Source organism: Cricetulus griseus (assembly GCF_003668045.3).
Source record: "Cricetulus griseus strain 17A/GY chromosome 1 unlocalized genomic scaffold, alternate assembly CriGri-PICRH-1.0 chr1_1, whole genome shotgun sequence".
Taxonomy (NCBI): Eukaryota; Metazoa; Chordata; class Mammalia; order Rodentia; family Cricetidae; genus Cricetulus; species Cricetulus griseus.
The window spans coordinates 271,548,691-271,572,833 of NW_023276807.1; the positions used below are offsets into that span (position 1 = coordinate 271,548,691).

Below are 24,143 nucleotides of genomic sequence, written 5' to 3' on the forward strand. Positions count from 1 at the left end.
GGACAGAAAGAAACCAGGTACATAAGATTAAATGGAGAATAAATACATGGAACTGCACTCTATGCTTTAGTATTTTATTTTTCATCTGTGGCGTGCACCTCAGCATGTGTGTAAAGACATGACCGTGTCTGCGGAAGACTGCAGTCAGGCATCTTCACTGATGGCTGCACTTTGAGACGAGCTAGCTCTCACTTGAACCCAGAGCCTGCTGATTCTAGCCCACTCTAGCCAAGCCAGTTTGCCTTGGAGATGCTGTCTCTGGACCATGGATGGGACACATACGTGGCCGGGGAGCAGAACTCCAGGCCTCAGGCTTGTGTGGCAAGCGCCTCAACAGTGGAGCTGCATCTCCCCCAATCTGACTGTGCACTTTGGACTATCGACAAGTGTGGTTTACTGCTGGCCTCATAAAGTTTGTATGGTGGCATGAGGTCACCCCTTTGGCTTCTTAACACCCATGAAGCACGGAAGCGGTTCATACCTTGGAGGAGTCCGAGCTTTTCATGTAGGGCTCAGCACAGTGCGCGATGCTTCCCTGGAGGACCTTCTCAATTCTTGCCACAAGAAAAATATCTGGATGAGGACATGTGACCGAAAATATCCCCTAGGGAGACAAATGATTCCCTTTGGTCAGTAGGATTCCAGATGAACGCAAGAAATCCCTTGACCACCAAAGCAGTGGAGGACATCTAGACAGTCCAAGCAGCAAGGAGACTGGGGTGGCAGACGGGGGCCAAACACCTCAAATGCTCCTCGGTCCACCATTGCTCAGAGTCTACTAGGTGGGCAAGGCAAGCAGGAAAAGGCTTAGGAAATGGATAGAGCCCCAAACCATTTCTCCATCGGTCAGCTTTCACTATATAATAACACACACTGCCCTGTAATTAGCAATCTAAACCGTCCCACTGGGGCAAGACAAGGTCTCATCTGAGCAGTTTTTAATGCACTGAACAGCATGCTCGAGAAAGTCTGCGCCCTGGTGTGAATGCGCCCCACCTGCTTCGGGTACTGCATGGCGGCGTGAAAGGCACCCTGGAAGGCAGGTGGGCTCTGGCCGCCATTCATCAGAGTTGGGGATGGGGGAGCCAGCATCTGCCGCACTGAGAAATGGTTCAGGTCCACGTGGAAGTCAGCGGAAATCTTCCGATTGTATTTTATGTCGAACAGGGACAGGGTGACAAAGAAAGGCTCGACCTGGACGGTGACATCAAAGAAATACCATGATCATCACGACAGCTCAGACAGCAGCAGGGAGACGCTGCTACGTGATAAGCCTCGGTTATGATCGTCTCCTTGAATGATTGCTAGGCCTTTGTTCCTTGTCACACAGAGTCAGGCTGTAAAGCATTTTAAGAAGCAGAAACCATTACTACCCCCCCCCATGAACATCAGTATTTAATGCACTCTCTCCAGATAAGACAGCTGAGCTCCTGGGAGCATCTAACATGAAATCCATGTCCTGGAACGTGCGGTTTCCGTCTGCCATCATACCCTGCCACAACCCCTCCCCCACCCCATCCACACCCCCAGTGTGAGCCCTGCACCTCTCTGGGTGAGATCTCCACACCCAGACTACAACGTAAGGGGAAACCGGTGACACCTGAAACTGGTCAATGTGTCAAAAAGGAAAACACTGATTCTTTAAAAAAATATTTTGAAAACTTGAGGACAATTTTATTAGAATTTAAATGAAAAACCTCATGGCAATCAAGCTGTAAGTCTCAGTAGCTGTCAGGGAAGAAGAATGGAGAAGTAAAACACTGCCTTTTTAAGCCACCACGGAGGTCAGAAACATGGTGGACAGGGGGCTTTTAAGAAAGGAGTAAGGCCGGGGGTTGGTGGCGCACTCCTTTAATCTCAGCACTCGGGAGCAGAGGCAGGCGGATCTCTTTGAGTTTGAGACCAGCCTGGTCTACAAGAGCTAGTTCCAGGACAGCCTCCAAAGCCACAGAGAAACCCTGTCTCGAAAAACCAAAAAAAAAAAAAAAAAAAAAAAGAAAAAGAAAAAAAAAAAAGAAAAAAAAGAAAGGAGTAAGAAAGCCCAAAATATCAGAAAAAGCACTCATGTTCTGGCCAGCATCCGAAAGAAATACATAAAAAAGGTGTGGGGGGGGGTGGATCACAGTTGCCTAAAATTTGGCAAGGTGGGCAGATTCGGCCAAACCTCCTGGATGCTTGGCATATGGAGGGCCTGTTCTGGGAGGTGGGAGTTCTGGGAAGGAAAAGTACAATATCATTAAAGGGCAAATTATTCCACCCATCTCTTTAGTACGGCTTAAGGTGAGCCTGCCTCCCTCAGCTGGTCCCTTGGACAGGTGACTGACCCGCCCGGCTGGAGTATCAGGTCACCCAGACTAGAGTCTATGCCCTTGACCAGGGAGACTGACATTCTTCCTAAGTGTTGGGGGCAAGAAGAGACTCTGGACCCTAATTTTGTTCCTGCATGTTTTAGGATGGCTTTCTCAAAAATCTGTATTTTTGAAAAGGAAAATTACATTTGTGGTGGGTCCCTCCTCGTTTTCTGCAACACAGCATTGCAGATTGAAAGACAAATCATTGCACTTGACAAGGATCCTCTTCCCAAACTTTTCTTCGAATGGCTTCACTTCTGGCTCCGCGGATGAGAAGTCAAGTCTCTTTAAAATGAAAATGAGGATATGTAAACACACAGTGCTCCCATTAAAAATCCCATCATGAGAGCTCGCTCGCACATAAACCCTGCCTGAAACACGGAAAAGCTATATACGCTCAGATCCTCAATAGTGCTGTGCAACTCCGAAGTCACACGCTGTGTTATCAGCACAGTCACATACATGGTGATATATCTGCTTGATGTATAATTATTCAGGGAATAATACTATAGTTATAAACAACCTAAATCCCATTAGCATATTGTAAACACACACAAAATGCATTAGATATGGGTATATGCACACATACATGCATATATGCAGACTTGTACATCCAGGAAACTCAGGGCTGGACATAGTGGCACACATTTGCAAACCAAGAACTAGGGAAGCAGAGGCAGGCAGATCCCTGTGAATGTGAGGTTACTCTGATCTACATAGCAAGTTTCAGGCCGGCCAGGACTATACAGTAAGAAGTGGTCCAAAAAAAAAAAAAATGGAAATTTTGAATCAACGAAATGGCCCAGCAGGTAAAGTGTGTGCCACAGAAGCAGGACCACCCGAGCTCAATCCTAGAATTCACGATGGAAGGAGAGAACCAACTCCTAAAGTTGACCTCTGACCCCCACATGTAGCTGAAGTTTCACGGCAAATGCATAGCCCCAACAAATAATAACAATCAATCAGTCCAGGAAATCAATAAAAGGAAAACTTGGAAATATTGATGAGTTTGCTAAAATAGTTAATTCATAAAGACTAAAAGTTGAACAGAGGTCACCAGGGGCTTAGGAATAATCAGGGATGGGGGGCTGTCATTTAAAACAGACTTTCAGTTTGTAAAGATGAAAACTTTCAAACATTCTGGAAACAGATGGTGTAGTGGCTGAATGGAGAATATATTTATTACTGCTGTTCTAATTTTTACTTTTTAAAGTTTGAATTGTATATTTTCAAATGGCCCAAATTGTCAGGTTTGTGCTGTGTGCACAATACCACTGTAAACGGATCGTGTAAACAGTTAGGAGGTCAGTGAAGAAACTCAGAAAATGGTTTATTAAAGCTAAGCGGGAGAGTCTATTAAAAGGGAGAGCTGTCTATTAAAAAGACCACAAATGAGGGGGAGGGGACACATTAGGATGAAATATAGCGGAACCTTGTCCCTTCTTGGCAACTATGCTATACTCAATATCATGGGCCCTGAAGGTCTTCGTCACGCCATGTTTGGACTCTGCTGGAACACACATGTGTGTTGCACACACTCAGCTTTCTCTCAAGGACTAAAGCTAGCTGAGACGTGTGACTGCCTGCTGGGTGCCTCAGTGGTGTGTGCCATGCTCTGATGGCTAAGGGGTACTCTGTGTCGTCAGTGTGGACCTGAAGAAGCCGGCTTCAACACCGCTCTCAATATTCAACAGCACACTGAATATTCAACATTCATGAATTTCATATCTTAAATATTAAATCAGCTCTTACCTGGGCATCTGGGTCCAGGTAAAAAAGCTTCACTCTGCTCTCGCTTTTCAGTTTGATTTCTGCTTCTCTGGTGCTCTGTGGACAAGATGAATTTTTTTTTTTTGTGAACAAAATCATTTGTCCCTGGCCCCCGCCAGAGGTATCAGAGTGTTTGACAGCTGCCTGTGGCAGTTTAAATGAGAGGGCCCCATGAGGCTCATATATTCAAGTGCTTCAGTTGTGGAATCTTCGGAAGGAGTATAATTGTTGGAGGAGTTGTGTCACTTGGGGTGGGTTGAGATTTCAAAACCCCACACCATTCCAAACTTGCTCTCTCTCTCTCTCTCCTCTCCCCATCTCTCTCTTCTCCTGCCTCCTCTCCCTCTCTTCTCTCTCCTCTATCTCCTCTCTCTCCTTCTGTCTGTCTCTCTCCCTCCCTCCCTCCCTCCCTCTCTCTCTCTCTGTCTCTCTGTGTCTCTCTCTCTCTGTCTCTCTCTGTCTCTCTCTCTGTGTGTCTCTCTCCCTCTCTGTCTCTGTCTCTCTCTCTCTCTCTCCTTTCTCTCCCTCCTCTCCCTCTGTCTGTTTCTCTCCCTCCCTCCCTCCCTCCCTCCCTCCCTCCCTCTCTCTGTCTCTCTCTGTCTCTCTCTCTCTCTCTCTCTCTCTCTCTCTCTCTCTCTCTCTCTCTCTCTCTCTCTCTCTCTCCGGCACCAGGTCTGCATACCTGCTGCCATGCGCCCCCATCACAGTGCCATGGGTTCTAAGCCCCTGAAAACTGTAATCCAGCCCTGAATAAACTCCTTTTCTATATCCTTATCTTGATCACGGAATCTCTTCCTAACAGCAGGAAAGTAAATAAAATGCAGACCCATCTGCAAAGGCAGGGCATTTGACAACCCTGCCTGGTCTCTAGGAGGCAGTGGCATGCCATCCGAGGGTATACACAGTGACATGGCCAGCACGGGCTGCGATGCCATAGGAGACGGCATAGGCACTGGAACCCCGAGGAGGCTCAAAGTGGGGTCCAGCTGGGCCCATGAGGTTTTCAACCTGACTCTTTCAGTAGATGGCCATGGACTCGAGTAGCAGACTTGGAGAATGTCAGCACACGGACGAGGGTGGACGTGGACGTGATTCCTTAGAGAGTGTGAGGTGACTTTTAGCAGAGCATCAGGGCTGCAAAACTGAAGGGACAGGCCAAAGAGAAGCCGCAAAAAGGGTACAGACACGTGGTGGCAGGGTTTGGAGGGGGCATGTGAAAGAGGCTTCCGTAACCCACAAGCTCAAGTCACCTTTAACCTCTTATCATGACTATAGTGCACTCTATTTGACAGTCACAGATACTTAGTCTCCATTTTCACAGATAAATATGGAGTTCTGACTATAATGTCCTCTTCTCATCCCTTACTTTCCCCACAGACAGGTGTCACCTCTCTGCCCTAGACAATGGGGCAGTGACAGCCATAAGGAAGAAGCTGGCTGTCTTCTTTGTTGACGGCTAAGTGGACTATTGTATTTCTAACCTAACCTAATGAGAAATTAGGAATCTTACTGACTTTTCAGTCATGGCGTTCTTATAACAGGTCCTTGGCTAGTACTCAAACCCCATGACTATATTTAACCAGCAGCCTACTTGTAAATAAAATGGCATTCCTAACTAACTATAATGTCCTCTAACTGCAAGCCAACTTACCTACCTACCTGGCCTTTTAATTTCTAACTGAAAAGAACACTCGTAAGTGGAATCTACTTAACTGAGCTCATAGGAAGCCCCAAGTGTACAATAATTCTGAATTGAGTCCCTTGACAAAGACAGAGACTGTGATCTCAGAGTTTGGTTTTAAAAACAGGGTTTCCCTGTGTTCACCCTGGCCGTCCTGGAACTCACTCTGTAGACCAGTATGGCCTTGAACTCAGGGATCCACCTCCCTCTGCCTCCCAAGTGATGGGACTAAAGGTGTGTGCCACCACCTCCTGCTGTGACAGACTTTTAATGGTGGATACTGAAATTGGTGCCTTTCTGGAATCTGTTTGCTCAGTTAACTGTACCAGGAAATGAGAAATAGAGCTAGCAAAACTACTCTGAGTTCTGAAGAATTGGAGAGCAAATAAGGATGTATACATAAGAAGAGAATAATAAATACTAGTAGCCAAATTGGACTTGAAGCCTCCCAATACGGCCACTGACATCCAATGAATGTGTCCTTCCAGGGAAGAGTGTAGATTATGAAGAGTTAAATCCACGGTCTACCTCACACAGCCAGCTGTGCCATGAACTAGACAAAAAGCAAGTCTGTGTCCTTAAATTATTTATCTCATTACTTTTTATTTTATGTGCATTAGTGTTTTGCCATGGATGTTGGGTCCCCTGGAACTAAAGTTACAGACAGTTGTGGTCTGACATTTGGGTGCCGGGAATTAAACCTGGGTTATCTGGGAGAGCAGTCAGTGGTCTTAGCTGTTGAGCTGTCTCTTCAGCCCCCAAGACGGGATTCTTAAAGTTCCCCTATCCCTCCCAAGGCCCAGGATGATGCATCAAACAGAAGGGACTTGCACTACCCGGGGGCGGGGGGGGGGGGGGGGGCTCGAAGGAACCACGTAAAACAGGATCTAAGAAGTAAGAGCATGGCACAGGGATGGCAAGGCTTCACTCAGGAAATAATAAATATTTGTAATAATAACGTAGACAAAAGTTGATTTTAATTGGTGATAGCCAATACCTACTTCCATAATCTCCTTCATGTGTCCATTTAAGTTTTCACAATCTAGGGCTGGGGGACAGCTTAGTAACAGAGCACGTGTCCAGCCAGCATGACGCCTCCGTCTTAGTCTTCAGCCTCACAAAGTAAATACATGAAAAACTACACCACCTTCCAAAGCTAGTGCCTGTTATCCCTGCTCATACAAGGCTCTAAGGCAAGGGAGCCTCCAGCCATTTTTCCTAAGTTTCAACATGAAACAGAAGCATATATCCTAGCCCAGATTCTTAACTGCTCCACAAGACAAAAAGGGGCAAAGTCATTTAAAAAATAGCCACAAGAAAAAGGAACCATTTTCAAGTCAAAGATGAAGTAGAAACCCAAACAGCAAATAAACATATGAAAACACACACAAAAATTAACAATGAGGAGAGAAACAGACATTGGAACAGAGTAAAATAGTCTTAAAAAAAAAACCTTTGGGGGCCAAGGCAGAGAAACAGGAATATAAATTGTTATACTCTTTAACGCTGAGAAACTGGCAATATTTAAAACATCAAAAACACAATAACCTTTCACCTAGAAATCCCAGTTTGGGGAAGTCCTCCTGAAATAACAGTTCACAGATTCCATGTCTCAGTGTTTACCGTAATTTACAGAAGCTGAAAACTGAACATCATGTAGATGTTCCTAAAAGACACGGCTGAATAAAGTGTGCATATCCAGCAATAAATGATTAATTATATCCTTAACTTGTGTGTGGTCCATTACAAAGTACTCTGCAAAGAGACCACATCTTCTACTGACCTAGAGAGACACATGTGGACTATGTTTAGGTGGAAAACAAAAACCCTGCCAAAACACCAGGTAAATCATGAGACTCTTTTAGGAAATAACTAGAAACCTCACACATGTATGTCTATATTTTATTTGTGCCCAGTTTGGTGAGAATGATTGGAGTGACTATTATTGTTGCCAAGAAGGTGAGGGTGGATCATGAAGAAAAAGAGATTAACTTTTTTACACAATACTGGGTAGTTTTACTTAGAAGGAGCATAAAAGTAAAATTTTAATCACTGTTGAGTAAAGATACTTTAGTAAAGATATGTACTTTCACAGCCTAAGAGCCCACAAAAATACAGCTGTTTAAAAAAAAAATTATCCCAAGACTATGTAATTGAGCAGGTTTCAGGGTGGCAGGAAGCGGTCCTGTTCTGAAAACAGCTTGTGGTGGGTCAGTGCGTGGTGTGGCTGTAGGAGGCTTCCTCCAGACAGCCGTCACTCCACCATGACATGGCCTGTTTTCTATTTTAGGTTCAGTAGAGAGAAGAATGTCAGGAGAATTGACAAGAGCAGAGCGATCCTCCCTAGAAATGGCCACTTGCACACAAGCCAAAGAAGAGAAAGACTCAGTCGAAACAGAGACATTTCCCATCTCTCTCACACAGTAAACGCTAAACTCAGCCACGAATGGCACGCCTTTGCCGGGTTGCCCTCATCTTCAGGTGGTAAGCACCAAACATCCATGAATTCACAGAAAAGATGGCGATGCATCTCAAGTTTATTTGTGAGAAATTTGAAGTGAAATTTTATTTTATTTCAAAGGTACATTACAAGAAAAATATTTCGTTGACTGATGAGTCGTTTAGATGGAGTGAGATAAAACAGATTAAGAAAAATCCCCCGAGGCCAGAATATGTAACTCTTTAAAAAATTTTTATGCCTATAGGTGGTTTGCCTATATACATATGTGAACCATGTGCATGCCTGGAACCCAGGAAGGCCAGATGACGGTATCGGGGATCCCCTGGAAATGGGGATACGGATGGTTTTGTGAGCCACCATGTAGATGCTAAGAACCAAAACAAGGCCCTCTGGATGAGCAGCTGGTGTTCACTTAACCCCGAGCCATCTCTCCAGCCTCCAGATTATTTGCTTCTTGATTTAAAGGGCCACCACAACGCATATTCATTGCATTATGACATTTAACTCAAAAGCACTGACATTTCACCTCAAGACACACGGCCAGGCTAGAGCATTCTAGAGTTAGCAAACTTAGCAGTGGGGAGACTGCCAAACCACAGCCAACTCTTTGGTGTAATAATGGTGTGGTTTTCTGGTTTGGGCTTGGGGAAGGAAGTGTTTGCTACAGACGTGGCTTTAAAACTCTTAGAAAAATATGGCCAGGAAGCCACACGGGTTCCCACAAGTCCTGCTGAGCACGGCCCCCTATCCCTTATGCAGTCTCAGGGAGACTATAAACATATAGACACCACAGTCTGTCCTACACTCCACTATGGAAGATTGACCTGGAAAGGAAAATTCATGGACTTAGAAATAAAATGATAAAGAAATCAGATAGAAGCCATTCTGGAGTCACATGAAACTGGCTCTCTTTCAGAATACAAGGTGACAAAGTGTGAGCTACTGTTTGGACACAAACACACATACCACACATGCACATACATATATATACATATATACACACACACACATCACATACATACACACATACACCAATACTCATACACACAAATACACCACACACACACATACATACAGACACCACACACACATACACACACACACCCCAATATATACATGCACACACACACACACACACACACACACACACACACACACACACACCCGACCCCCCACACACACACACACAGAAGGGAAATACATAAAGAGTGTGAGGGTGTTCTTCATACTGTCTTTCTGTGTAAACACAAAGGTTAACAGACATCCTCCGATGTCACCTAGCATCAAGGCAAGCAGAGGAAGGAAGTCCTGAGCTCCCAGGAGAAACCAAGTCACTGGTTCATACAGGCCTTTTTAAATATACATACTTGTAAGACTGATGCTATGAATTTTGTTACACTTACGAGAAAAACAGTTTGGTTCCATGCTAGACAGTAGAAGAAAAGGTTGCATTTTAGGGTAAATTTGGCATGTCCTGAGATGCTGAAACCAGCAGCGATACCCAGGATTCCAAGTACAAGCAAATGCTCCAGGAGCATACAAACAACCCTGAAAATCCAAGCCCATAACATTCCAGAGTGAAACATCAGTCATTTGCACTGAAACAACTTCCTGTCAGACATATCCTGTTTGGCCAAGTCTCAGTCACAATGGAAAACAAAAGCCAGGGCATCAGGAAGAGTGAGGCAGAGACAAGCCATCGAGAGAGGACCTGGCCACTGAGTTACACCACCAGCTACCTCTGCCTTGATCCAGGGTCCTCTACAACTGTCACTGTGGGTGACCCCCCCACACACACACTCCATACACACTTCACCTGACTCTGTAACCACAGAACTCATTACTCCTAAAAACAGGGTGTCCATTGGCTAGCTAGTTCCCATGCTCCCTTCATGAGTACAAATGAGTCACATCCCAGGCTCACTAGCAGGACTAACAGCCAGGCTGACCACCTCACACAACACACTTCTGAAGAGGCCACCAGAATGCCACACTTTCAATAGTCCTCATGGTAGCACCCTGGGAGAAAAACAATATATAGTCCCCCTGGCCCCCCTTTTCCTTTGAAAAATAACATTGGCCAGGTAGGAGGAGAAGAAACAATTAAAATCCTTAGACAACTTCATAGGGGAAAAATTAGATTTTTTTGTTGGTTTTGTTCTGTTTTGCTTTGCTCAAGACAGATAAGTTCTTGCTATGACCCAAGATGACCTTGAATTTGCAATCTTCCTGCCTCAGCCTCCCAACATGCCTGTCTCAAAATTATGGATGTTAAAAAACCAACGCTGGGCTCTAATAACCTGAATTTAACCTTAGGCAACCATTCTGTTCCCTGAGTAACCTAAAGTTCCCTTCTGACTTGTAGATTGCATCCATGTGTTGCTTCAATAAACTAAGAATCAAACAAGTTCACACAGGCTGCTGTGGGAACCTCTGAGCATCCAGAGTCAAAGCAGGATACACGTATGGGTGTCAGCTGATGCCCAGACTTCCTAACAAGATGGGGCGAGGGGCGTAGCTCAGCCTACCATATGCAAGGCTGTAGGGGAAATGCTGGCCACGCCTACTTGGAGGCTGGCACAGGTGACACAGGCCCTGGGTTTCAACAACACACACACACACACACACACACACGCGCGCGCGCGCGACTGGCATGAAAATAAACACAGAAGCCAAAACTCCTCCAGAGGCTAGGCATAGGTTACAATGGAAACTCTAAAGTTAGCTTTAATGGGCAGGTGCTAAAAACGATTCTGTGGAAATAGCTAAGTCCTGAAGAAAACCAATACTCTGAAGTTCCAGCCAGGAAGGAGCTTTATATTTGAGAACAACCATGTCATCTGGAAAGAAAGGTCAATGCTGAATGCCGGTCTATTTGCAATTCTCTATAGACACACCAGGTTTCTATTATAGTGTTTAACATGTGGGTGTGTACAGTCACCAATCCACTTTATTATATAAAGAAGAAAAAACCCAGAAAGGCAATAACACAGACTATAAAGAGACAGTGAAGAGAAGAAAGACATCACTCTCATTTTAAAAAGAATCACACACAGATATGCACACACAGGAGATGGGGACAAGGATATTCATCACAGCATTACTTGGAGTAAAAAAAAAACAAAAACAAATGGAAATAGCCCAAATTAAAGTGTTTATGCAGTACAATAAAAATGACTGACCAGATCTGTACCCAAAACAAGGCTAAATGTGAGATTATTAAACACCAGTGCAAAATAAACACACAAACCCACAAAATCGCCACCCAGTGTCTTTACGGTAAACGTGTTAGGAAAAACAAAATAGAAGTAAAACGCATCACAGTGGATGCTTGTGGTGGGGGCTATGCAGAAAAGCAGGGGAGCAAAGGCATGTGAAAAGGCCTGCCGGCTGGCCCTGAGATTACACCTAAAATTACATATGCTAAGCAGGCAGTATGGCAGCACAGGGCTCTGGCAGTGGTGACCTGGTTGCTCTGCTTTTCCTTGCGCTTTTCAGTAACTCAGGGGTTTTGCAAAATTACAAAATGCGTGAAGACCCTGGGTGTGTTGTTGCTTTCTTATATTTTGCTTGTTTTGGGTGACCCAGGAATAGGTTCCGTAACTTCAGCGGTCCCTCTTGACTTGAAGTGACAAAATTACTACAATGCACAATCATCCTCTTGAAAACTGAGGTTATTAATTCAAGTAAGATAAGGTGCCCCAGTGTGCTGGCTGCTTGACACAAACTAGGTCACCTGAGAAGAAGGAAGGAGCCTCAGTGGAGACATTGCCCCACCAGATTGGACTGAGTGCATTTTCTTGATTGAGCAAGCCATGAGAATACCAGTAAGCAGCTCCCCTCCATGGCATCTGCTTCAGTTCCTGCCTCTAGTTTGCTGCACTGAGTTCCTGCCTGACTTCTTCCTTCAGTGACAGATTGTGACCTGGTAGTTGTAAGCAGAAATAAACCCTTTCCTCCCCAAGCTGATTTTGGTTTTAGTGTTTTTTTACAGAAATAGCAACATTAACTAAGACACCAGGGAATATATAAGTAAGAGAAGCCCGACAAAGTAAGAGAGAATATATGCAGGTATTTTGGTTATTTCTTCAATATTTGTGCTGACATATTAAACACAATGGTGGCATTTGCATTTTCTGGGAAATAGACTGAAGTCGAGATAATTGCCACCCCCTCACTTTCGTGCCAGGAAGCAGACAGTGACAATCACACCATCAGTGTTATTATTTTAAGAGAGCCATGAAATGAGAAACATTTAGCTTTCAGTGGAGAGTGGGAATAGTAGGATGACCTTACCTTGGCAAGTTCAGGCAAGTAGCTATCCAAACCAGAACCAGAACCTTCCAGTTTGCTTTGTTCATCATCTAAATGGCAAAAGAGATCAATTGAGCTGTAACTATCTTATTTATACAAAGGAACATGAACGCAGTGGTTCTCAAGTCTGAAAGAACATTCCAGACAGCTCAGGGCTTTGGAATGACACTGATGGCCAAGCTCAGCAGGAATAGTGGTGACACCCAAGACCTTCTACAGCTAGGGTCCCCATTCTCAACTTTCCCCGCACTGTGTGCAATATCCTTCACACCCCGCCCCTCAAGAGCTTATGTCAGCCGTGTGCAACATCCTTCACAGCCCTCCCAATCAAAGGCTTTGGTGGGACCAAGGAACAGTATTTTGGCTGTTTTCAAGCTCTCAGTAATTTGGGGTACAGCCAGTTTTCACTTATGAGCTTGTACAATATGAATGAACAAAAACATCAAAACACAGCTGAAGTCAGGCGGTGGTGGCACACACCTTTAATCCCAGCACTCGGGTGGCAGAGGCAGGCAGATCTCTGTGAGTTCAAGATCAGTCTGGTCTACACAGCTAGTTTCAGGATGCCCAGGGCTACATAGAGAAATCCTGTCTCAAAAAACAAGCAAACAAGAATAACCACACACACACACACACACACACACACACACACAGCTGATTCCCTGTAATTTAGAGTAAGGCCCCTGTCCCTCTTCACTTTGTCTTGAGAATCCCAAAGGGTGATAGCAACAACAGTAACTTTCTTAAAGACGGATTCCATGCCAGTGACTAGAACCGCATTTTTAAGCTACTCATTCCATTGGCAATTTTCTTTTCAATCATGACCGCCACCCACCCAACTTTTTTTTTTCCTTAAAGATGGGTTATAGATGTTTACAAAGTGGAGTCAGAGATAGACTGATAAATGGTGGTTTATTGGGGAAAAGTACTCATGCAAGGGATCCAGTGACCAGGTTTGCACCTGAGCAGGACGGACCCAAAAATGGTTCCTAGTCAGCTCAGCCAGGCAAAAGAGAGCTGCCTGCTCGCCTCCCTCCTTCTTAAAGCCTTGTTATGTAACTCTGACCATGCCTAAGTGGGCATTTTCTCCCTATAATGGGTTGTCATGTAGCCCAGGCTAGACTCAAACTTACTATGTAGCCAAGGATGACCTTGAACTTCTGCCTCAACCTCCTAAATGTTAGGATTACAGATGTGTACCACCACACAAGGGTTATGCAGTACTGGGACTCTACCAACTGAGCTACATCCCTGGCTCTTATTTCCATTTTCAAGTAAAACCCAAGACTCAGAAAGCTTAAGTAGTTTGTCCAAGGTCACATAACTACAAAGTGATATTCCTGGGGCTCATATCCAGGCCTGCCTCTCCACACCATGGTTGTTTGTGCTACAGACTTGCCACACGAGCATTGTCAAAGTACTAATTCTTTCTCTTTTGGGTGTTTGAGACCAGGGCTCACTATGTAATCCCAGCTGACCTGGAATTCTCTAGATTCTCAGAATTCAGATTCTCTGAATCTGGAATTCAGATTCTCTGAAAACCTGTGCCTCTCGCCTCTGCTCCCCTCGAGCTGGAATTACAGGTAACGCCCACGCCTGGCTTCAGGGCAGCAAAATCTAGTATGACAAAAAGCCTTTGCCGACAGCCTCTTGGTCACCGCCTTTGAGACCCTCCTACCTTCATGAGAGTCCCCATTACGCTTTTCTTGCATGGCAGCTTCAAAGTTGAGCTGGAGGATCTTGTTGAGAACTGTGACCCACTCTTCCATCTCCGCCTCACTGTCTGCTGCCAGAAGATAACTGCTCTTGTCCTGCATCTTGAGCTCAAAAGCAAAGCGCCTGACTCTGTTGTTCTGTGATGGAAACGGGTGAAAGAGACACACTGGGAAGCAGCTCAGGGTAATCTGCCCTAGCTGTAAATGGTGCCATCTGATCGGATCTCCTGTGTTACTTTAAAACTGCAAACTCCCTCCCCCTGGACCCGCGCCACAGTCCACCCTCTCACTCCTAACCTTCCCATCTGATTACCTAGCTTTCTAAAGATTTATTTTTAGTTTACGTATATGGGTGCTTTGTCTGTGGGATGAATGTACACTGTGTGTGTGGCTTTGTCCTGGAGGAGGTCAGAAGAGAGCACCAGGCTCCCTGGAACTGGAGTTACAGATAGTTGTGAGTTGCCATATGTGTGATGGGAATCGAACCTGGGTCCTCTGCAAAAGCAGTAGGGGACTGCTGCTCTATCTTTTAAATTTTAATATCGACTTTCATTATCTTAATTATGTTTCCATGTGCATATTGCATGCATGTATGTATGTGCATGTAAGTTCAGGAACCCATGGAGGTCAGAGGCGTCAGGTCTCCTGGAGCCGGAGCTGCAGACACTGATAAGCCACTCGATGTGGGTGCTGGGAACCAAGCTTACACTCTTAACTACTGAGCCATCTTTCCGGCCTCATTACCTTCTTTATCTATGTATGTATTACGTGACCCCTGCAATGGCACAGAAAGCCCTCAAGGACAAAGGTGGCTCATTCTCTTTACTTAATGTTACATCAAGAATCTTTAAAACAATGTTTGGCACATACTGGGCATTTGAAAAATAGCTGGATCTATGAAGTTTCCCATGTAAATGTTATGTTCAGTTTTTTTTTTTCAATCAAGTTGTGTTCCATCACTGACTTTCTAAAAGCTAACTACCATCTACCAATCTGTTTAGCTTACTTCCCTAGAATTTTTCCATCATACATCGACCCTAAAAGTATGTGGACTTGTCTCCAATTCGTATATTCATTATGGGATGGAAGATAAATAAGTGTCGGCCAAGGTTAGTCCATCTTGGTGCTGTTCACATTCGGGTCAACGTTCTTTTCACAAGGGTTATTCTACATATCGTACCCATGTGTGACAGCATCCTGGCCTCCACCTACCACATGTCAGTGAAACACCTATGAGTCAAAAACATCTCCAGACACTGACAAATATATCCTGGAGGCAAACACTCCTGGCTAGCCACATTAGACAGAGATTCATCTCTGAGGAGCATAGTCCACACAGGCTGAAAGAGGCAGAATGCCCCAACACCTAGATACTGCAGTGCAAGGACGCTTCACAGTGTACTACCCAGACACACGGTGACCCAAGGCCCGTCATTTTTGCAGCACAGTTATTAGGAGCCTGAAGCTAAGAGCTTCTCTGGGCCAGGCCATACAAACAACTATGCACAGGCCATCTGCCATGGGCTCAGTAATTGCTACCTTGGGTCTCACTTAAATGCAAAGGTAAGAATCGAGAAGAAGCAAAAGCTGGGAGTGGAGGAGTTTTCTCTATGTATTTGGGGAACCACCCATTTCTCAAGCACATAGAGGGATAAAGGTTGCGAAAAAGCACTAGGTCTTGAGTCTAAGTTTTATTCTTTCTGAAGCCCATTTTCTTCATCTGCAGTACAAGTCTACCTGAGTCCTGTGGCTTTAACATACTATTAGGGTTTAAGACGCAAGTTCTCTCTTTCAGGTCTACCTGGAAAGGTTCTCCTTAAGCATTTCTTTCCATTCACAGCAGTAATCAACTACTATTTTTAATAACATCTAAAGAGGGTGGGGCCAACAGAGGGGTCTGGGAGGGGCACAGAGGGTAGGGAAGTGTGTTAGGGAACACATATACTTATATGAATATCTTCTTACAGGGGGTATAGAACAACAGAGAGGTGTGTAAGGGGCCTGAGAGGGTAGAGAAGTAAGTTAGCATGCCATATATATTTTTATGAAGATCTCCTTTGGGGGTGAGGGCCAACAGAAGGGTTTGGGAGGGGCATGAGAGGGTAGGGTAGCCAAGAAAGACTTCACATGTTTGATATGGGATTCACCACCACCTGAACCACCACCCCAACAACCAATATTTTTTTTTAAATTATAGAGAGACAATTGCATTAAAGAGAGAGAGAGAGAGAGAGAGAGAGAGAGAGAGAGAGAGAGAATTAAAAATTATACCAGATTCCCTTAAACAAAATGATGTTAAGAAGACACTGTGAGATGCCTTTGATGCTCTGAGGTCAAAGAATTTCTAGGGATTTCTAAAAAAAAATGAGCCTCGTACAACTACAATAAAAGGCATTTGCAGACAGAGTAACTAAAAAAGTTACCATTTTATATAAGGTTTCTTAGGCAGCTACTAGAATCTACTAACTAGAGGGTTTCTCTACAAAACAAAAATTTTAAGTCACAACAAAAAGGAGGAAGATGGTCTGGAGATGGATGTCACTTGGTAGAATGCTCAACCAGCATGCTTGAGGCCAGGGCTCCATCCCAGCAGTGCAGACCGGAACACGGCGGTACAGGCCTGTCACTGCAGCACTTGGGAGGCAGAAGCAGGAGGACCAGAATGTCCAGTCCCCCTTCACTTGCTTTGAGGCCAGACTAGAATACATGAGACCCTGCCTCATAAAGGAGCAGAGAACTCTACGTGGTGGGAAAGATGAAAGAAATGGATCTCTAGGACATCGGCTCTTCAGGGTGGAGAGAGTCACAGTGCAGTCGGAGCAGAAAGGGGGTGGCTCTAAAATTCTACCTCCACACACAGGAGCCACAAATAAAGCCTGGGGAGTGAGCTGGAACTGACAACTTCAGGGGAGCCAGGACTGGGGTGCAGGGGGTGCAAGGGTGAAGCACTTTTGGTGGTTTTTCAAGACAGGATTTCACTGTTTAGCTCTGGCTGTCCTGAAACTCGCTCTGTAGACCAGCCTGGCATCAAACTAATAGAGATCCGCCTGCCTCTGCCTCCTGAGTGCTGGGATTAAAGGCGTGAGCTCTCATGCCTGGCTGGTGAAGCACTTTTCATAGTGTACTTCAGCCCTTTCTCTGTTCAATAGATGAGTGTGTTCACTAAAGGATGAAGATGAACTTGAATTTTAGGTAAGAATGCAACTACCAAAACAAAAAGACCTCTGGTCAAACCCACGAGCGATGACAGCTATGTCCCTGGCTTCTCCAGGCTAGCCTCACCACACAGCCTCCTAATAGAATCAAGCTCCCTGCCAGTGCCACTCTGAGGGAGGTTTCTGTGGTGAGGCTGAATCTGTCTACTATCTAGCTGACAGGCAGAGTGTTCACTGGTCACAGAGCCCCTCTGTCTGAGGGCCTCAGAAGGAACACATTCACGAGCTTCGTTCCGCGTTTGCTCGGGCAGATTCTGACGAATCAGGGTGCCTGTGTTTCACACACTGTGAATTGTGAAAAGGAACAAGTCTCTGTGTTAGAAAGTGAAGACCCCAGTTTGGTGGGTTTTACTATACGGCCCAGGCTGGCTTTGAACCTGACAACCCCCCCCCCCCCGGCCTGCTGCCTCATTCTCCTGCCATCATACCCAAATTTTAAACACAAAACCTGGCACATGGGAGGACTCCTGTCTACCACAGTATCCTGCCATCTTCAAAATGATGAAAAAATAAGCTGTGCTTTCAGGTCAGGTATCATGTTTCTACCCGAATTCAGCCATGTTGGGAAGCATTTCCCTGCACCATCTTGCTGCAGACCACACGCCTTGACAGAATCCTTTCCATCCTCACCTGAATTACGCCCATGCAGGAATCGAGGAATATGGATCCTTTGGGTTCCTTGGAGATCTTTTCATCTTTATAAAAATTTAGATTATAGGATCCATCACCGAGTTGAATCAGGTGGAAAAAGCGCCTCTTGAATGACTGAAAACAAAAAGCAGACACAGACAGCTCTTCCGTATAAATGGGACAGCAAGACACAGAAAGCTCTTCCTTCTAAATGGACAGTAGGAGCTGATGAGCCACGAGGACTCTTGAGGACACAAGCCAGGATTCTGTAAGCCCAGTGGATTCTAGCCAGCACTGCTGTTAACTGGATTGGCGGGAGGAAGATCCCCCACCACAGCTCATGGTTCTCCTGCCTATCTGCCTGTCTTAAGAAGGCTTCACCGTCACCCACAGGTCATCATTTCTCACCCATAAAGCTTTTACATAGCCACCCAAAAGTAGGGGAAGGAGTTCCAAGTCAGAGACAGAGGTGTTCTCAAATCCCCAGAGCCCCTCACACAACAGGGGGCGTCTTCCAGTGGTGACACAGAAGAACTTTTGAGCATCGGGATTCTGGCAGTCTTTCCCTGGCTTACTTTCCATCTGTGTTCACCTCACCTTCCTCTCACTGTTTCTTTTCTCCTTATGATCCAGTCTGGTCTCTTCTGTACAAAGTTCTCTTAAACTAATTTTACTTATTTTAATTTTTTTCATTATGTGCCAGAGGTTGTGAAATACTCTGGAGCTGTGAGCTGCCCGATAGGGGTTCTGGGACTTGAACTCAGGTCCTTTGGAAGGAAAGCATCTTAGGAGCCTGACCGTATCCCTTTGTGGAGGACAGGCAGGACGAGAGCCCTCTTACCCTCATGGTCACGCTGATCGCACTGTTCATGTTGCCTTTGTACAGCCAGCCGTGCTTGGTGATCCCACCCTTCTGAGACCCAAGGGAAGCAGCGTCCTAGGCGGGAAGGAAAAACCACAACATCCATCTACTGCTTATGCAGATTATTTCCTGTGAGTTTCACCATGGGAAAAACCACTCCGTCAGAGCCGTGTTAGCCAACGACTGCTTTATGGGGACACCAGTGCCTCCATGTCACACCTGAGTCCATCTGGCAGTGAGAGAGAAATGAGCCTACATTTCTAGATATCCTGTTCCCTTAAAGGCCAGCTTAGTTCTAGTCAGATTTATACTTTGGAGCCGCAGAAACCACATACCACTCAGTTGTACTGCCTCGCCCAGTTTCACAAAAAAAAGTTTTCAAACTACACTCCTCCATGGTTAGAGGACAAAAGAAAATTCTTGAAATGCTTCCCAGAGGCTTGGTTCAGGGAAAGGTGAATAAAGAAAAGGAAACATAAAACAACACAGAAAGGAGACCTGAAGCAATGGGGTGGGGGTAACAAGAGGCAGGAGCAAGAATGTAAGCTCGTCTTCGACCTAAGACCTACTCTTAGGTGTGAGCTGGTGGACACTGAGCTGGAGGCCACTGAGAATTTATTAAGCATGTGTCATGCATGTCCCAGCGGCAGCCAGCACATGCAGCCATGGACAGCTACAAATGTATCCTAACACAAAATTGTGAAGTTACTTAAAACTTTTTAACACCCTCCGCTCTCCCCCCCCCCCAAATGACTGCACAGCATGTGGACTACAGAGCTAACAACATCAGTTCGCAGTGACAAAGGCTGGACACGCCTGAGAGACACCATGAACAGACAGAGGCAACATTGACTACAAATGGCCAAGTCTTTTGTTACAAAACTGGCAGCAGTGGGGAGGCCTGGCTCCAGGTTCATTTCACGGTTTGTGGTTTCAGCATTGTTATCATTGGAATGGAGAAGTCATTTACCTGTCACCTGCTACTGGGCACCTCTCCACGTAAACTTCACTTGGTCCTCCTGGCCCTATAAAAGCAACTTTTACAAAAAGACTGTGTGGCCCTGGCTGGCCTAGAACTCGTTATGTAGACCAGGCTGGCCTTAACTCACAGAGATCCCCCTGCCTCTGCCCACTGAGTGCTGGAATTAAAGGGGTTAACTGTGAGGCACTTTAGCTTTTCTGAGAATTATTTCTAAAACAAGTGGCTCCATGAATATTAACATCTACAAACGGTTGATGCTGTCTGTGTTTGGCCTACAGCTGAGGGAAAGGGAAGGGGTCTAAACACATGCTGGGCACCAACACATGCTCTGCATTGAGAAATGCAGAGAAGAGTCTGTATGAAGCCTTTGTGAGGTTCCCTTCCTGGGTGGACAAGAGTAGGGCCCTGCAGTCTTTACACACTTCTCTAAGTATTCTTGTTTTTTTCTCTCCAAGAGTCAGGGAGCTTATTAAAGTCAGACTGCACTAAACCAGTCCTGGAGAAATAGCCATTTTACTTCCACTGGTTACCAGTGGAAGATATCCTGTGGAAAAACTGTCTAAATGCAAGGTCTAAGTCGTCTTGGTATCTTTTAATAATGTGGCTAGATCTCATTTCAAGTCCTTGCAAATGATCCCAGAAGAAAACACAAGTCAGAGAACATGAGACGCTGAGCAGTTAAGATAAAGTGTGTGTGTGTGGAGGGGGGGCTTAAGTCAACCCCAAAAGTACATTTTTGAAAACTTCTTCCTTTGCTTCATTAAGCATCCCAATTCCTGCTTGGGCTTGAAGGTCGGCACTTCTCTCAAAGCCTGCGCCATCAGAGTGTAAAGTGAGAAGAGAGACAAGAGGGAGCAAGAACACTACCTCATCTTTGTCGGCCTCCTCGTCAACTTCATAGACGTGAACTGGAAGTTTATCCAATTTGACCGCTTTGCTTGAAACACAAGAAAGGAAACTTGCTTTGTAACTGCATAACCGATAGAGTCTATTTCTCCACCCATCGGAGGAGCCAGCCCGCAACAAGCCCAACGGTGGCCTCTAAGACGACCAATAACACAGTCTACACCATTGCTTTTCAGTGAGCCAAAGGTCCACACAGCACTGCAGAAATGAAGACACAGCTTGGTAGAGTGAGGCCTACTAAATGTAAGAAAGTGGACTGGGCACTAATTTAAAGACTTGGGATGATTCTTAATATAAAATATGGGAGAGAAATCAATGAGGGGGTCACAGAATTCTGTGATTGACAACTACAGCAGCAGTAGCTGCGTTAAATCAATAGCTATGCGCTAGCATGCTTGGTACTTTGCGCCTGCCCTCTCATTTACTCATTTAATCTGGAGGGAGCTGTTGTCAACCTACTTAAGTGGAAACTGAGGCATAGGGAGGGCAAAGCTAACCCAGACAAAACCCAGGGTCTGTAATCCTAACTAACTACAATGCTCCATTCAGTTAGAATTTCTTACTAACGCTCAATGGCAAAAATCAACCCAGAGTTAAAATCTACCCCATAGTAGACATGGAAGACATGTAGTCAGTTATCTTTCATCAAGGAGATAGTCTGAGCGAGACAATCAAGGAAGGTAGATTTATTGGACCAAATGGGAATTACTCCCAAATCCCCAAGTTAGCATCGGGTGACTATCGAGCTAAGAAGTCTACCCATATGGAGAAAAGAAAACACTGGTGGGGAGTGTCCTCTCTGATGTTTAAAAGGAGGTGACCAGGAAGCTGGCTGAACACTCTAAGGAGTGGCTGGACCACACACACACACATCAGAAAAAAACAAACAGCAAGGTCCAGTGAGAAACGTACAAAGGGCTCAAAAATCCCACAGATGTAACAAACCCGGTTTTCGGCAGTGATAGTGACTCTGAGAACAACCTGTCTCCATTTGCTGTTTCCTGCATGAACTACACTTCCCTTTGCCAACTGTGTTTGGAACGCCTTGTTTTCTAACGGTCCTCTGAGTGGAGAACCTCCACCCTGCTCCCTGTATGACAAACCTATCTGAACACAATTGCTTTTGGTAATGGTCAAAGTTACAGCTTCAAAGACGTTAAGAGATTGGCCTGGGAAAACATTGTATCGGAGGATTTACGTTCTCAACACATTTATTTACTATAGATAGGCTTGCTGTGCTTCTTTTCCAAAACATTCTTTTGACTGGAACTAACCTAGGTGTCTGTCAACGGTATCACGGATACACAGAACGAAACTGTTTTCAGGCATAAAAAATTGAATGCAACTGGAAATGCTCATATCGCAGAAATTATGCCAGTCTCAGAAACACAAATGCGTGCTTTCTTTCATATGTGGAGCCTAAATCTTATATAGGTACGTGGAAATCATGGAGACAGAGATGACATAAAAGAGTGGGCCTGAGGGTGGAAGAGACAGACAGGAAGGGTGGACAAGCAGGGAACATGCTCAAAGCCCAGTACACGCTTGAATGAGAATGTGATTATGAACCCAGGAGCATGGGCCATGGATGCACATTAATAAAAACGATGACGTGAACACAAGACCGTGGAAGGAGGGTGTGAACACAGAGGAAACAGAACGGTGGGGGGCACAGCGGAATACGGCAAAGGAGGATTGAAGAAGACGAAGGAAGAGTGCTATACACGTGGATGAAATGTCATGATGAAACTCATTACTTCACACAATTAATAAACGCTAATAAAAAGCAGTCTCAGTCTAGTAGGCATAAAACCACACTGCAGAATTATTTCTATACAGCGTCCTCATCTTTTAGGTACCTCAGTGGAAACTTTCTGGTTCTCCAGAAGAGAATTAAGTCACCTCTATGTTCTCATAGCTGTTTACCCCTGTCAGAGTATGACATCGAGTCTTACAATCAAAAGTTACCCCACGCACACAGAAATTGTCTGTATTTTTGCAACCTGACTATGCAGATGAAGCCACACGCCTTCCTGAGCACACAAGCCTGAAGCGCACGCATCCCCATGCACCCCGTTGACAAGTGACTCACCTTGGAAGCTGTCGAAACTCTCCTGAGTAATCTTCATATTTATAGGTCACAAGATGCCAGTCAGAGTTATAGGTTTTGATGCACTGTCAGGGGTTTAGAAAAAACAAAATAAAACAAAACAGAGACACAGAAAGTCAGGTGACTTTCTGGGGAGTCCAACCCTAGAGACAAAGTTCTGCCATCAATCACCTACTGTCAAAATTCTGCCTGCAGAATCTCCCATGAGGTGTGCAACTTTGAACCAGTGAAACTCGACCCTCGGGAAAGATACCATTTCAAGTGATCGGTATTAATGACCTGACAGACAGCAGCTTTTATATGGTGACATTGAAATATCAAATACTATTCCTGGCTTATAATCATTTATTTTCATAAAAAATAAGAAAAATAAAGTGATATTGCCATGGTGATTTGAATAGGAATTTCCCCCAGAGGCTCATATAATATTAATGTTTGATCCCCAGTTGGTGGAACTGTTTGGGATTAGGAGGGTGTAGTCTTGTTAGAGGGTGTGGCCTTGTTGGAGGAGATGGGTCACTGGAAGGAGAGCTCTGAGGTTTCAAAAGTCTGTACCATTCCTAAAGTCTCTCACTCAGGCTGGTGCTGATGAATGAAGATGTATGTTCTCACTTGCTGCCTCAGGACCACGTCTGCCTGCCATGGTCCCTGCCACAATAGTCATGGACTGCACTGCAAGCTCCCAGTAAACGCTTCTATAGCTGCCTTTGCCATGTTCTCTGATCACAGCAATGGAAAAGTTACTCAGACAGTTGCATTTATTGATTTGTGTGTGGGGAAGGCAGGTGCCATGGCACTCAGGTAGAGGCGGGAGGGCCCTAGCAGGCCTGGACTTCACAAACACAGAGAGGTCTCTACCTTCCCTATTTCCTCTCCTTAATAAACCATAGGTTATATCCCTGCAGGTAGCCACACTGAGATCTAGTCCTCATCTGCCAGACTCATTCCTCAGGCTGATTACCGAAGTCCAGCAATCAGAAGCTCCCTTTGGCTTTGTAATTAATCGGTGTTGTGGTGAAATAATCTTTGTGTGCACTGTGAAGACATGTCACTCTGATTGGTTTAATAAAAAGCTGAATGGCCAATAGCTAGGCAGGATTTCTGGGCAGAGAGGATGCTGGGAAGAAGAAGGTGGAGACTTCAGGA

At 45.1% G+C, this 24,143-nt stretch overlaps 1 protein-coding gene across 15 annotated transcripts in view; it reads right to left on the reverse strand.

The window, feature by feature from the left end:
- Positions 1 to 24,143, reverse strand: part of Dock9 (dedicator of cytokinesis 9) — a 253,751-nt gene that overhangs the window by 92,311 nt on the left and 137,297 nt on the right. For all 15 annotated transcript variants that reach the window (XR_003479914.2, XM_027389665.2, XM_027389660.2 and 12 more), the window contains exons 4-13: positions 22,980 to 23,062; positions 20,849 to 20,918; positions 18,979 to 19,074; positions 18,138 to 18,272; positions 14,256 to 14,430; positions 12,560 to 12,627; positions 4,104 to 4,178; positions 2,496 to 2,636; positions 997 to 1,194; positions 482 to 604 (exon numbers count right to left, since the gene is read on the reverse strand). Coding sequence is in view for 14 of the 15 variants with exons in the window: in XM_027389665.2 (XP_027245466.1) it covers positions 482 to 604; positions 997 to 1,194; positions 2,496 to 2,636; positions 4,104 to 4,178; positions 12,560 to 12,627; positions 14,256 to 14,430; positions 18,138 to 18,272; positions 18,979 to 19,074; positions 20,849 to 20,918; positions 22,980 to 23,062 (1,164 nt within the window). In the remaining variant the exon portion in view is untranslated. The remainder of the gene's footprint in view (positions 1 to 481; positions 605 to 996; positions 1,195 to 2,495; positions 2,637 to 4,103; positions 4,179 to 12,559; positions 12,628 to 14,255; positions 14,431 to 18,137; positions 18,273 to 18,978; positions 19,075 to 20,848; positions 20,919 to 22,979; positions 23,063 to 24,143) is intronic.